General features: G+C 48.4%; 1 protein-coding gene across 1 annotated transcript in view; it reads right to left on the reverse strand.

The window, feature by feature from the left end:
* The window catches only part of PHF12 (PHD finger protein 12), a 32,756-nt gene extending 17,891 nt beyond the window's left edge, over positions 1–14,865 (reverse strand). Inside the window, exons 1-2 of the mRNA XM_076354387.1 lie at positions 14,769–14,865; positions 14,240–14,421 (exon numbers count right to left, since the gene is read on the reverse strand). Coding sequence (XP_076210502.1) covers positions 14,240–14,421; positions 14,769–14,834 — 248 coding nt within the window. The 5' untranslated portion in view covers positions 14,835–14,865. The remainder of the gene's footprint in view (positions 1–14,239; positions 14,422–14,768) is intronic.
* Positions 14,866–15,620: the final 755 nt, after the last annotated feature.

Here is a 15,620-nt window from a genome sequence, read left to right on the forward strand (position 1 = left end):
CCCATCTCATCTCCACGATGCGGCACGCTCCACAGTTTCAGAAGACAGTATCAGAATTGAATAGCAAAGACAAATGGAAGATTCGCTTGTGTGCAACACATATACCTCCCCCCTAATACCAACACTTCCTTAAATAACTTGATTACCCCATGTAAGACTACACAGATTCCCGTGCAGCAAGCAGTCACGTATTAGGCATTTCCATGCCTTGAATTTGCAGTGCAAATCCAACTGAACAAGCTGCCATGAAGTCTACCCACTGCTTCTCATGTACTCCATCCCTGGGCACACTTACTTAATGGTGGAAACCACTTTATATCCCAAGACAACCCAAATACTCTTTAAAAGTGTCAACATATACAGCTTGCCTTGGCTATGAAGCACAAGATACATCCTACTCATATGGATCTGCACTTACTATAAAAGCTGTATCACATCAAAATGACATTCTCATTTTGATGCTAGAAATAAACCAAAGCAAATTAGATGAAGGAGTAAGGAGGACTATTTTGAGAAACACTTTTCCTCAGTTAAAGGCAGAGCAGCATATGTTAGATGATACTTTCCTTACAGATCCTACTACTAGCTCAAGTACTTTCCAACACCTCTTTATCATTAAGATTTGTTATTTCAGCAAACTGCTGACTGCTGCAGGAAAAGTGTACATGCTGTCAGAAAAACAGCCAGTTACCATGCAGCATGGCTTTAAGATATACTTTCATAAGTTCTGCCTGCTGATGCTAGAGACCGCTGCATAGCAAGTCTGCTCTCTTGTGCTGAACACTCAACAGATAGATGCACTATCGCAGGACCTGGAAGCTCCATTTCCCACTGACTGGGAAACGGGTTGCAAGGGATCCAGCTGGGACTGACTGGGTTACAAGGTGATCAAGCAGTAGTGCAGCCACACTAGCAAGGAGCTTACAAGACTGGCCCAAGAAGCCACGCAAACATGGGCAGCCAGACTGTGGTTCACTTCAGGAGTCTCTATACTGTTTATTGCACCTACAGACAAATATCAAACCAAATCCAAGTTGAGCTTTAAGAAGCCTCCGGCACTGACAAGCCAGAGAGGACAAGATGCATATTTGTTGGCCCCTAAGAGCTGTGCTTTGCAGCAGAGATGCTGTCTTCCTCGAGTATCTTGCTCCTAGCACAGGGAAATGGCACAGGATCCCAGCCCAGGCTCCTGAGCTTGAGCTGTAAAAACAAACACGCTTCCTTTGTTTAAACAAGAGTCCTGGCGAGCCTTGCCCCGAGCACGCCAGCGTGCCGACAGAAAGCCTCCGCAGGTACCGCAGCCATCCAGGGTCACACTCGGTCTTGCAACACTGTGCCTGGAAGACTGAAGGAAGAACACAGCGAGAACCAAACTGGGAATAACCTCAGCATTTCTGGTGTCAGGCTCCGGGGAATTCAGTGGAGCCAACACATCTGGCAGCCATTTTGAGGAGGAGTGCAGGGTTTCAGAGGCCTCCGTGTTCCAGGCGCTCCAGAAACGCAGCGCTCTGCATACATGCACAAACATACCTGCAGCTTATGTTTCTCATTTCCTGGAGGACTTGGATGAACAAGAGATCAGGCTCTAGACAAGAGCACCAAAGCCTCAACTACTGGCTGCTTTACATGAAGTCTCAAATGTTTGGCTGAAGCAGTAACTCCCCGCTGCCCCAAACTGATCTTTTGCTAATAGAAACAGGGAAGGGGGGTGGAAGGAGGAGAGTAACAAATGATCCCTATGTGTTTGCTGCAGCGTAAATCCATTTTGAGTCCTGAGGTGGATCCTGCAATAGCTCAGGTTTTACGCCTGCTAGAAACTGAGCTCTTAGATCTGCAGCTACAGCAAGTACAGATTCATCTGGCCCATTCATCCCTCCCCTCCCAGCACCCCAGGGGAAAAAAAAAAAACCTACAGACTTTGATTTGTTCGTAGTGAATTTTAGCCCTCTGAAGCTACTGATGAGCGTGCCTGAACTGCTGGAAACACGTCTGCCCCAATCCAATGCACGCGCGGCATGCCAGGGATCCACGCGCTGCCAGATGCCTCCGGTTATTTGTTTTAACTGTTACCTCAATCTTATGCATTTTACAATGAAACAATTAATACCACGGTGAATCTTGAGAGATGCCTAGAAGAGTTAGAACAGGTTTCTTCTTAAGCGTGTATGTTATTGTCCCATTTGTTATGTTTGAATTATCTGCTCAACAACCATGAGATCCTACATATACAGTACTCTTAAATGACAGCTTAGAGAAGCATTTTAATTAATGCTGCTACCCAAAGGCCTGTGGAAGGAAGGGGAAAGATTAGTTTCAGACCAGCAGCAAGGTTTTAGCTCTCAGACTAGCCTCCTGAGTTTTTTTGCTTGCTGTCAGGGCCTAACTGCTATAGCAAGTGTATTAAAAGACTGATTCTGCTTCTCCTGGTTAATGAACTGTTCATCAAGGCAGCTCGCTGCACTAACAAAGACTGATGAATGCTGTTCCTGCACTGCTGGCCTCTCTGCAAGCAGAGAGCATTTCCTGGGTCTTAGCATAAAGCCAGGGAAGCGCTAAAGAATGCCGTTTTAATTGACTAGTTATGACCACATTCTTCAACCTTTTACTGTAAGCATAAGAGAAACTGATTTTTAAATCTGAACAAGATACTTGATCTTCATAACCAATGTAAGAATAAGCACTTTGGCAGGAGCACCACAGCCGCTTTTTCCCTATCTTTCATAGGTTCATTAGCATGCAGATCTCCAGCCGTTAAGTGTTTGCTGCCAACAGGACCTGGAATTGTACAGCACCAACTTTATCTTCAGTTACAACACATCTCCTTTCAAGTACACACCAATCAGTTGTACTGTTCTGTACGATTTTGCTGAACCTTAGTTTCAGAAAGTTTTCCCTTTTGTCATCACAGGCGAGAGCGGTGGCCAGCGTTATTTTACCTGGAAGGTTTGGTGTGACCCGAATCAAATCTGCTCAGCAGAATGTGTTTCTGAATTTAAGACAAAGACAGCTCTGAAAAAGTGAATCTGACTTTCAAGGTTAATATCTATACAAACACCTGGAAGACCAAATCATACAAAGCCTCTGAAAATTAAAGGAGATGTTTATCACTACCTATTCAAAAGCCACTACACCAATACGAAGTCACTTGCCATAACACTAGTCTCATGGCTTTCTCTAAAAAAAGTTAAGTCGCGTCTCCTGAAATTCATACCAGATTTGTGTTGTCAAGACCTGCTCTTGTAAACTTCTGGACTAGCTCCCATGGTCAGAACATTATGCAAAGCCTGCCTTAAATAAAATTTAAATGGCTACGAAGGAATCAAAAATCTTCAAGAGTCATCCATATATTAGGAGTTTTTATCAAGCAAACAATAGCATGAAGCCACTTAGCTTTTCAATTTCACACTCTGGAGCTCTCATACAGCAGATGCCTGTTGTTAGTCTAAATCCCATAATTACTCTTCACTTTGCTGACCTCAATAAATAAGTAAACAAACGCTCAAAGGAACGGCACCTTCTTCAATACAAACTGGGCCACAGCTCTCAAAGGAACCCGTTATAAGCAAACCTGAAGCTATTTACACACGGCATTCCTGGTGGCCATCTTGCGCCAACGGCACATTGACACTGCTGACAGCTCGCTCTGGACCCACCAGGCTACAGCCAGCTATCGGGCTGGGATAATGGTGGCAGGAAAACAAACCAGCGTCTGGCAAAGCTTTCTTTGATGTCAGTTGTTTTCAACAATCGGACTTGGGTATTTTTTTTCTGTGCAGGGGAAAACAGTAACCCTATGAAAAATGTAGGCAGGAACATTTTTCCTTCTCAGATATCTTCTAATTAACTTACCAAGACTCAATGACAGGCATATAATGAAGGATGCTGGTTATGTTTGCCAGTTAGAAAAAGGAAGAAGGCTTTCGGCTCTTCTATTGGGCTCCTATTTATCCCAATGATGGATAGAGCTACAGCTGTTTTACCAGCTTCATAAAGAACAAGGCTCCCTGGCTTCCTACAGCAGGGCCTCAATGGCAGCCGTAACTAAAACAAACCAGGAAACCAACCTCACTGTCAGTGCATTACAAGCGCCCCATTGAGAAACAGAGAAAGTTGCATCATTTACAAATTCAGTTCTTTGAAACAGTTTTACTGTGCCCAAGTTACACACTTCTGTTCACAGCTGCTCCAAAACCCTGCAGGAGGAGGACACCTGGAACCCAGCACTGGGAGCCTCTACCTTATACATAATAAAAAACACACGAAACAAGCTAACAGCTGCAGCCTGTTTCAAGTTCCTCCCCCTTGCAACTCTCTTACCTTCCTATTGCAACTCTTGGATCAAAGAAGAGTTTACTCTTTCCTGAAGACAGAAGTCAGGCTCCATTACCTGAAAGACGGTTAGTAGGAATACTGTCTACTCTTTTCCAGCAGTGTCAGGATTATTCCTCAGCACAAACTACTCAGTGAAGGTCTACAAGTTCTTCAAACTCCATCTGCTCCTTAATATGGATAAAGCTGTGACGCTCAGGAGTAAAAGAAACGTTGATGAAGCCAAAGATTTCTCAAGCATCAAAGCAGACACCACCAAACTTCAGGTAAGCCAGGCACAACCTGATCACATTAAAACTCACAGACTAACTTTTTGGCCTCAATTAGGCTCACGTATTTTATATGTTATACCTACTCGAACCCCGGAGTGCAATTCACATTAACTACAGAGCATCAGCCACTATACTTTTACCTGTGGTGCAACTCCTCCTGAGGGAACTAGTAAAAAAAAGCTTGACAGCAGTCAGCATAACTTTGTTTACATTGAAGTGAAAGTCTTGGGCATGCATATAAAAAGTTCTAAATTAGCAACATCCAGCAAGGAGACCTGGACATCACTGGACAGGTCAGTACACGATTATTTCGGCTGCCACTACGCAAAGAAGGGAACAGTAATGGCCATTTCACAGGTCACCAATTATCCCATCACCTGGAACGCTGCATCTGCTTAGCATGCATCTTTCCAACAGCATGGCCAGAGTTGGAAATAAGGGTTCAGCAACAGACAGAGAACAGAAGCAGGATTAAAACACCATTATATGGCCAGACAGCGAGAAACAAGATGCACGCAAGGAAAAATAACGGTACACTAGCATAAGCTGTCCACCTGCCAGTACAAGAGCAGAGGAAGACTCGAACTCTTTAGGAGTTTAAAAGTAATATCGCCAGGTATGCTATATTCCACAACTTCATTCACTGTGTGCTTCTTTCTACCTTCTAAAACAGCCAGCGTTCTACACTGCAAGGGCAGAACGTTGTGCTGACCAGCGGTTCAAGTCTCTGGCAGCAGTACTACCGTGCTCCTGAGAACCAGGCACTGTTTCACAAGCCAAAGCACTAGTGTATTGTGAATTTGAGTATTTTGTCAATTTTGAAGCCAGTGAAGTTATTTACTTGTATCCTTCCTCAAACCACTCCTGCTAGTCTCATCTTGGGAAGAGAGAGCAAAGTACAACTTCATGGAAGCACGTGTTATCTACCTTACCTCGCTTCCCTTCCCACTTGTCGCCAGGGGTCCAGCCTCCTCCCCGTGCGCTCGTACGCAGGCAGCCCTGAGACTCACAGGGAAGCAGAAAAGTTCCCTCCAACGTGATGAAGTAGAACTGTTTTGTCTCAGCCCTGACAAGCAGGAGAGTCCCATAAACTGGATAAGCTGCATGTAAACATGTGATCACCTGATGTAATTAGTTACTTCTATTTATAGAAAGAACCTGGCCCACAGAGACCATTCCCTAGACAACTCATTAGTTATCACCCTCGTTAACAGCTGACAAAAAAATTAAAGTATTACTTTATGAGATATTAAATTTCCACATATATATAAAAAACCCCAAGTATACATCTATATAAATAAATATGCATAAAAAAGTGTACAATACCACCTGTACGGCACTGAGGGGTTTTGAATTTTTTTTTTTTTTTTTAGATTAGTTTGGTTGGTTATGAACTCTGATATTTGGGACATATCTGCTAGAGAACCATCCAGCTTTTTATAAGCAGAAATCATGGAAGGCAATAGGAAGACTTGTTGACTTTGGAAAATTTGGGTCAGACCCAGAAATTCAGGCATTGTGCACATCCTGACTCCTGCTTCTTTCCCATGCATCACTCATGCCTGTACTGCAGACAATAGTAACAATAGCCTGAATTCAATGTCCAGATTCATTATTAAGTGTTCAGATCTTTACAGCACCATCTTCTTAACAGATTAGAAGTCATCTTCTCAAAGCAGGATGACACATAGGGCAGCATCAGGGAAAAGAAAGAGGGCTGAGGAACAACACAGCTCTGGTGAGAATCACTTCATCCAATTTTGTCTTTAAGAACAATAAATGAAGAGACATCTCTGGTGGGGAAAAAAAAAAATAATCAAAACACAGGTCTGAGAGGTTTCTGAGAAGGGAACACATTCAGCCCTAGCCATACTGAATATGTTCAAAGGAGATGGGGGTGAAAGGACAGACGCAGTAAGGTGGAAAAAAGGAAAGCAGCACATCAGAAGAGGATGAAGGACAGACCCATAAAAGCAAAAGTATGTGCCTGCGTGAAGACAGATTCAAGTGAAGTATAATTCTGACATCTACATGTGGACTAGGCTTTCCCAAGAACACTGGGGAGGAGAGGGAAAAGGGCAGCAATAGAAATATCCACCAAAAAACCCCCAACGCCTTAAAGCAGGGTATACATCCTTTCCTGCCTTTTCCGGATCACCTTCACATGCTGCTCCCTGTTGCTATTCTAGATGGAGTTCACCGGGAAGTTCACATGATGTCTTGCCCAAAGTCAGAGGCTGTACAGGCAGGTGTTTCACACCAATCACTAGCGCTTGCCAGAAATTCAGCATGGGGTTTTCAGCCTGCTAAGCTGCATCCTCAGGCCACTGCTTTCTGCAGGGTTCAAAGTCGGTAATCTCCAACTCCATCTAGTTTACTTCGACTCGTGCAGAGCAGACGTCAGCAGAAATAGGTTAAGAGTTGGGTTCAGGCGCTAAATTTCCCCCAGCTGGCTGAGACGGTCTTTGCCTTTTGTACTCAAGATCTGAAACACCAACTGGAAGAATGATCTATAGAATTTTTTCTTCTTCATTTTTGGCTATAGGGACCATTTACTCCATACCCTAAAAAGGTTCGTAATTGCCTTACAACTGATATCTGTCAACCCCCTTTATTAAAGAGAAGGTACAACACTATTTTTACTCAGCTTACAAAGTTACTGGATACTGCAGCATTCCTTCGAGGAAGCTGGGCAGACATCTAGCGAGCGGTGGAGTCGGAGGCAGCGTAAATCGACTACCGTAAGAAGAAAAAGCCAGCTCTGACAATCCAACTGTGTCACAAAATCACAAGTTTAGCCAGTAACCTGACGTGGCAAGATGCATTTTGCTTACACTCACTTCTTTCAAATCCAGTACTTCATACCCCTATAACAAAGCCATATTATATTCTCAGATACATTAGCATTTCCACAAGTCCAAGCTTACTTCCTGACTGGTTAAAAAAAAACCCCAGGTACATCCTTCTCACATGGGATTTATATTGCAACAGGCAGCACTCCCTAAATATTCAGACTTTGTAACACTTGCTTTCAGGAAGATACACCTCCTTCCTACTCTGGAAGTAACTGCTCCCTTTCTTCACAGCAGATTGCTGCTACCTGCTATTGACTCGAGGATTAACAAGGGCTCCAGAGCACAGGAAAAACTCAAGAACTCACACCTGCCAGTGAGTCAGTCTAGCAACAAAACCTGTTTAACATCCACTTGTGTGGGTCAATAAACAGAAGAATTGATGTTGGTGCCTTTACTATGTAGAAAAACTGTTTCAGTATCGATGCTACAACTGAAATATTGAATTGACTCAGTCTGTCCTACACAGGGAGACAGCCAGGAGCCCTGCCCTCCGTGCAGGTGTTCTTCATACCATCACAACAGCACCTACAACCCAAGTCAAAAAGGTCAGTTTCAGGGGGGAAAATGCATGTTTAGTCCTGACTTTTACTATAAATACGCAGTTCTGTCGCCAACAACAGTATGGGGGCACTCCCCATCCAAGATGTCCTTCACACCCGCTGTAACAGAAGCACAGCAGGATATTAGACATGCTAATCTTTACTGCTTCCCATTTACTTACCTCCACCTAAAGCAACATTGAGAAATGGAGAGAGAGGGGAGAATTATGAGAGCATTATATGATTTTGTGTAATAAACAGTAGTCCTCCCATTCCCAACTACAAGATCCGCAGGCGGCTGTACAATCTTAACAGCACTGAGCTTGTATGTGATAAAAAGACACAAGGCAAGCTAAATGAAGGTGAATATATTTACAAGATAGTGCTAAGATCTCCATAACAAACAGTCATTAGCAGATTAGTATTATGAATCTAATCCAATTAAGAATTTCCTTTGCAAATGCCCGGAGGAGCTGGAATTCCTCTGGGAAGACCTTTCCACTTTTGAAAGGCTCCCGTGAGTCACGCCTGAAGGTCTGACATACCAGGAAAGACCAGCTCTGGAGCAGCACGAGCGGAGCCGTGAACCCCACCTCGATGCAAGCCGCTGCATCCTACCGAACTCGAGGAGTCAACTCAAAAATGGACCCCGCAGCAGCACAAAAAAAAGACTTCTCAGTTCCACAAGTTCCAGTCAACATAAAACTGGCACCTTCCCAAGCAAAGGGACAAAACAGTGGAGAATTTTCCTTCTTAACAGTCCTGTACCGTGCCCTTTTAAACAGCTTCAGATCATTACGGATGTTTGACATAATGCTAGTCCATACAGTAGCCACGTCTGAAGACAAAGCTTAAGTTAAGCAGTTAAACATCCCCCTCCTTGACTTCGTCAGAATCCCAATGCCTTGCTCCTACCACTTTACGCTGATGTCGAGAACAGAAGCAGCGATCCACGGCTTGATCTGAACGCCCAACTCTTGCCCACGCTGCAAAATCTGCTCACGCTCAGTTTAACACGAGCAACATACATGCATGCACAGGTGAGAATCATGGTTTCCAAGTCCCAAAATTAGATTAGTTCATCAAATTCTTACTGTGAATGGTTTTCTGGTGCCCTCAGCTTAAGTTCGTAGATTTAGGCTGACCTTATCTGGCTTTGCATCGAGAGATTTAGGACAAAATAAGGAGAGTGAAAGATCTCTTCGCTGAACAGAACTGCCAAGACTGATCATGTTACCACATCCGCAGACACATGCGCAGTGACCCTCCGCACCGAGAAACCAAGCCAGTGCAATTACTTCCTTCTGGTTTAGGATCGAGACTACGCCGGCCCCAACACTACCAAAATACCAGAACCAGAGATACATAAAAGTTGCTGCTTCTAAAAAAATGTATATAGTTTTAACAAACTATCAGTTAAGATAGATTGATTTAAATTAATGTTTGGAACAAAACAGCTTACTATCTGATCTTCAAAATGCAGTTACATGAACATTAAAGTAGGCTTTTGCCAGTCATTTAATGTAAAAGAAACCAGAAAGCCTCAAAATAAAAAAAACTTCCTGCAGTTAACCTACAAGCTTTTTTGAAGCTGTCAGAAGTGCCAGTGTGTAAGAGTCACACCACCAGATGTAATTCAATGTACTGAAACCCTCCTCCTCTGTACTTCACTGTTAGGCCTGAAGTTAGCCTCTCCAGCACCTTTCCGGACTCCCTGCTACTCCTTGCAGCGGCAGATGCTTCAGACCATTCAAAGTTTCACCTGAAACCCCCGAGGCAGCCGAAGATGCCCATTAAGGGAAGGATTAGCTAAGACAATAGACAGGCTAATGTTTCCCTCCCCTCACACAGAATGAATATTTATGTAAAAACCCCAAAGCTAGACCAAATGCCAAGATAAGGCAGGACATTTTAGACCTGAATAAGGTGGGGAAAAAGTTATTGCCGTCCCACCAGTCAAACACAACTTTTTTCCTTTCTTTGTGCAAAGCACTTAACTGATGTGACTCACAGAAAATATGCAAAACCTAAGCTAGTTTAGCTTCGTCTGCTTCTCTCTGCAGCTCCGTTACTCCAGTTCTTCGACAACAGCACTTCGGCCAAGACTGCCAAATCAGAGGGGAAATGGCGCCAAACGCTCCAAACATAAACATGAAGAGGCAAGCGTTGCAAAAAGTCTGATGGAGCTAGCAGGCCCCAGTACGGATGCAGCGTACCTCTCCCAGCACAGCCGCGGGGTGATCCAGCAGCTAAGGGAAGCCTTTTATGCTGGGCAGTGCCACAAAACTGGTACTGTCTGTTTACCGTAACGGGCAGCTAGTCAGCTTTAGGCAACTCAGGTCACTTTGCCATGCTAGCAGTGCTTCACAGCCAGCAGCATGCGATTTGTAAGAGGGACTAGAACAGCAGCATTCAGCGAGGTAAGCGATTTTGGGCTCCTCCAACCAGAAACTCGGGCAGTGAGACTTTAAAAAAAAAAACAAAACAAACAAACAAACACAAAACTGTTCTGTGTTAGTTCTCCCTCCTGTTGTCACTCCCCTCCCCCAGCTTGTTAACTAAACTTTTCCTCTCCCAGGGATCTTTCTGACCCTTCAGCGAAGCTGTAATGAATTTGCAACATCAGTCACTTTGCAAACCGACTTCAGCGTGAATCAAGTTTATCACAAGCTCAAGAAAATACAGGGAATTCTAACAATCACATAGCCGGAAGGAGGATATAAGCAGGGAAGAATAGAAGTAGTACTGGAAAATTGGTTTTCAATCATGTAAAGAAGAAGCGTGCACCATTCCCAGGGGCCTGGGTTAAGGCAGAACATCAGAATGAAAATGTACGCTGCACCGTTACCCAAAGCAGCAGATTATGGGCAAACAGCATAACGAAAAGCAGACTTAAGAGCTAAAAATCCTCTGTTCTGTTTTCAAGAATTATTAAGGACAGAAAAAAACCTCTCTGTAAATTCAAACCTGAAGACAGTCACCTGACTACGATATTAATCCAAGTATGTTGAAACTAAGTATCTGGAAGGGATTTTACACTTTCCTGTATCCCTCCCACCAAGCCAGTTTATCTGCAGCCAGGCTGGTAATCCTCCCGGCCCGTGGACTCTTACAGCACCTGTAGGAGTTTTACGCTGAACTAGCAATTCTGAAACAGAGTTGTGAGAAGAGCTGACACCCTGACGGATGAATTGGGAAGCCACTTCCACCCACATTAATTCAGGAGAGCAGGCGTTCCACAGTGTATCAACAAAACTTGTTATTTCCCATCAGTGATGTGTAATACTATCAGACGGGGAAAGTTTTGGGGGTTTTGGCCCAGCGCCTTCTGTTTTCTGCAGAAGACAACAGGTTTAGGTACCAAACTGAAGTTAAGGCAAACCGCTGAAGTTTGAGAACCACACACTTACCTAATGAAGCCAACCTGCTCGCTACACGTTTAAACACCACGATACAGAAGAGCCTTCTCTACGCAGGAAGAAACAAAACTAGTTTATGGGCCACTGAGCTGGGTTAACTCCTGGGCTTGTCTCCAGCCTACTGCGTGACTTGGGCTGATCACACCCTTGTCATTCATTTTCTCTTATAATATGGCCTCTCCTATACAGCTTTAATCAACTGGTTACAAATCCTAGTCCAATTAAGAGCTGCTCTTCTCTTTTTGTTTTCCTCTTTTTGCTATATTGATAATAAATGCAACCTGGTACTAAAGCTTACATAAATATTTAAAGAACAGGTAAGCTGTCGACACAATTCAGCTAGTATGCCCCAGCAGTATATTTAAACTGCCGTTCAAATGACTTAAAACAAGCATTGCATTACAGCTGCTATTCTTTAAATAAAAAAGGAGGCAGAAAGGAAGTTGCAAGTGCTGCCTTTATGCCTAAGTTTATATCCAGAACGGAAACTTACTTTAAGCAAGATGTAGGAGGTACAGGGAAGAAAACACGAAAACAAAAACCGAGCATCCCTTCAAAACAGCCTGGTTCACTTGAAGGCCTCGGCCAAGCGACGGACAGGGGTCCACGAGCAGGGAGGCAGAACCGGGCCCAAGCCGGAGGCCTTTAGGCGAAGCCTGTCCAGCAGCGCGCAGCTGGCCCGCTGTGCCACTCCAGACCGTGCCACCTCCCCCGGCAGGGTCTGGGCTACTGTCAAAACGATCGCCCGAGATACACCCCAGGAAAGGCAACAAATGAAGCGAGAAGGTGTGATCAGAATTGCCCCTTCCATTTCTGTTCTGAAGGGTGACTAGCTAGCCAAAGATTTTTTTTTTTTGGTAATTATAACGCAGCTAACTCAAGTACAGCCAAAGCTTTACAGATATCTGACGTACATGACTGTTTCCCACTCGCCAGCTACAAGAAACTTGCCAAATTAAGCCATGAAATTCAGCCATGCACAAAGTGGTCTCACTAACGGTTAGGTTTAACTAGGATTCAGAGTCAACCAGGAAACTCTACAGCGTTAGTCACAGCTCTTCCGTCTCAAAATGTGAAGTTTTAGCCATCGCTCCAGCCTCACTAAGAGAAGGCTCAGGATGTGTTCGGCAGCATCTGAAAGCAAACACCAAGTTTTAAGCAACTAGGCCCGTTAGAAGAAAAAAAAAAAACCCTTAAATTAAAGCTCACCAAGAAGGCCGGACAAAAAAAAAAAAAAATAATTAGTGTCCTTCTAGTAAATATTAAGAGGATCTGCACTACCACCAGTAGCACTTCCTCCGGGTAGGAGGGATGATGTCATGGCTGCATGCTACAGCACTGTCGGGTTTGTCTGGCTATATGCTGCTAACGGGACACTCCCTACAGAACTGTGACCGCACAAGTCAGTTTTCCTGGTATCAGCAATCAGTTTAATAAGCGTTCAGAGACCTGCAATTAGCATATAAACGCAGTATAACCACCAAGCAAAAGAAGAAAAAAAAAAGCAAAGAGGAGACAGCTGTAACAGGGTGGCAAACAAAGCTCTAAAGCATGAAAGAGAGAAAGGAATGTGGTTAAAAAATCTCCCCTAAGGAAGAATACTCTCTACGCCCGAGCTCCAGCTGTTTGACTTGCCCCGCTCCCTCCTCCACTCCATTATCCACTCTGGCTGCGCTAATTTAACACAAACCGCCCGCCTGTGTCAACTGTTGAAGGGGAGATGGGGGTAAGGCGGCCCCGGATGCATCTGGGCTCCCGGTGCAGAAAGGAAAAAACTTTGGGGCGGAAAGTTCAGGTGCCTTTGGCAGGTCGCTTTGTGCCGAGAGCTTAGGAAGCTGCGAGAGAAGGCAGCGAGAGTCCTTCCCCGCTGCAGCCTCTACCGACTAGAGCTTTGCCACCGCCTCCACGCGCACCTCGACTCCCACACGGCACCCAGATTTGCATGCAGAAAGATCTGCCTTCATCAACAAAGCCACGCAACTCCCGGCAAGAGGACCCGACTGCCCCCAATTCACGGCAGTCACTCCCACAGATGAGACAAGCAGGTCCGAAGAGTCAGGAGGAAGGAAAAAAGGAGGGAAAAGAATAAACCCGGTCAATTTTAAAGTCTGGAGGCCTGGATTTCCACAGGGAAGGTATTTTCACGTTTGAGATACTGGGGGGGCACCGCGAGGGTTTGGAAGTCATATATGCAGCCAAAATGGCGCTGAGAATAAAAATATAATTTAAAGGAAGGTCGCCATATTGTAAACAGTGAGGCAGGGAGACACAGAGACAGCAACCTCCATTATTCCCAGCAGCTGCAGCAGCACGGAAGCGCTGGGAACGTCAGGCCTGGTGCGGAGACGCCACTGTCGCTTCCCCCCCTCCGGCCAGGACCCTCCGGAGGCCCTCCCCCCCAAGGCAACGCACCCTTAGAGAGGGGTGAGGAGGGGAAGTTATCCGCTCGGGGCGGAGGAGGCGGGGGGGTGGAAGGCCGGGTAGGGGCAGCACCAAAGGAGCCAGGCCGCGCAGCCAGAGGCCTCGCTCCTCCTCTAGGCCTCTCGGCCACTGCTCAGCACAAAAAGAAAGAAGGGTGGTGAACCCCCAACCCCCAGGGAAAGCAGCGAGGGGGCTTTTCACCTCGGCCGCTGTGGATTAGTCTCGGCGGGATGGACCCGAGTGGGGCTTGCACCTCCTTTTTGTTCCTGCCTGCTACGCCCGGTCCCGCATGCCCCCCCTCCCCGCGCAAGGCAGGGACCTAACGGGAAGTGGGAGCCGCTGGAGGGAAGGTGCTGCCTGGGCCGGGACGGCCAGATCCGGAGGGAGATAGCGCCGAGCCTTACCAGCACTGGAGGTGGAAAGCGGCGGGGCAGTGATCGCAGCACAGCAGATCCCCTCCTTCCTTGCAGCTATCGCAGCTATCGTGGTTAGTGGCCCTGCCACTTCGCCTGGGCTCCTTCTCGGGCCTCCTGCTCTTCTTTTCCCCATCTTCGCTCTTGGGGGGAGCCAGGAGGGCTTGGATTTGCTGCACATGCACAGACAGACAGACAGAGAGGGCTCTGAGGGGCTGGGACGGACCCTGACCCCAAGCGCCCTTCTCCCAGCTGCCCGACGGGGGAAAAGCGGCCCCGGGCCCGTCGGGGGTGAGGCGGGTGGGGGGACGGCGGGACAGGGCCTCGGCCGGGCCCGCCCCGCCCGCCGGCCCCGTGTCCGGGAGGGCCTCTCCCGGGGATTGGGCGAGCCGCCTCCGTCCCTCCGCACTTCCTTGTATGGCCACGGGGCTCCGCGGGGGGGGGGGGGGTCCCCTCACCATTTTGCAGCCCCGCGGCCTCCCCGGTCGGGCCTCCCCCCCCGCCGCGGCCCGGGCCTCACCTCCATGAGCCCCCCGGAGGTGTCCAGGTCGTAGACGATCGTCTTGGTCTCCATCTTCTCCCACATTCATCCAGCCCGGGAGCGGCCCCGAGAGCCCCCCCCGGCGAGAGGGAGCGAAGCGGGGGGGGGGGGGGGGGAGGGGAGGGGAGGAGGGGGGGGGGGAGGCGGCCCCTCAGCGGCGGCGGCTCCGCGTCGAGGGGGCGGCGGCGGGGGCGGGCGGGCGGCGGGGCCTAGCCCACGGGCCGCTGCGGCTTGCCCGTCGTCCTCCTCCTCCTCCAGCCGGTCCCGGGGGCGGCTGCGGGGGGCCCCGCGCCCGCTGCCATGCCGCGCAAGGGGGGAGGGAGGGGGCGGCGCGGCCCCGCGCCCGCCGCCGCCGCACACGCACCGCGCACGCACCACACACAGGCGGCGCCGACGCTCAGGGCCCCGCCGCCGCCGCGCCGCCCGCGCATGCGCAGACCGCGCCCCGCCGCCGGGGGGGGGGGGCCCCCCACCCCACCCCGCGCGCAGGCGCGGCCCCGCGCCGCCGCCCCTCCCCCCCCCCGCCGCCTCCCGCTCTCGGCCCTGGCGCGGCGGGGGGGGGGGCCGAGGGGGGCGGGCGCGCCTCCGTTGCGCAGGCGCGACGCCGGCACCGCCCCCCCCCGCGCGCCCGTCTCGCTCCACCCCCTTGCCGCGCAGGCGCGCCAAGGCGCGGCGCAGGCGCGGGAGAGGCGGGGCGAAGGAGGGCGGCGCGCAGGCGCGTGGCCGCCGTCACGTTCCGGCGCGAGGCGGGGGGAGCGGGGGGGGGGGGGGGGGGGCAGCGCGGCCGTCGGTGACGTCACGACGCGGGGCGGGGCGGGGCGGCGGGGCCCG

The sequence above is a fragment of the Aptenodytes patagonicus genome, chromosome 17 (genome assembly GCF_965638725.1).
Source record: "Aptenodytes patagonicus chromosome 17, bAptPat1.pri.cur, whole genome shotgun sequence".
Classification (NCBI taxonomy): domain Eukaryota; kingdom Metazoa; phylum Chordata; class Aves; order Sphenisciformes; family Spheniscidae; genus Aptenodytes; species Aptenodytes patagonicus.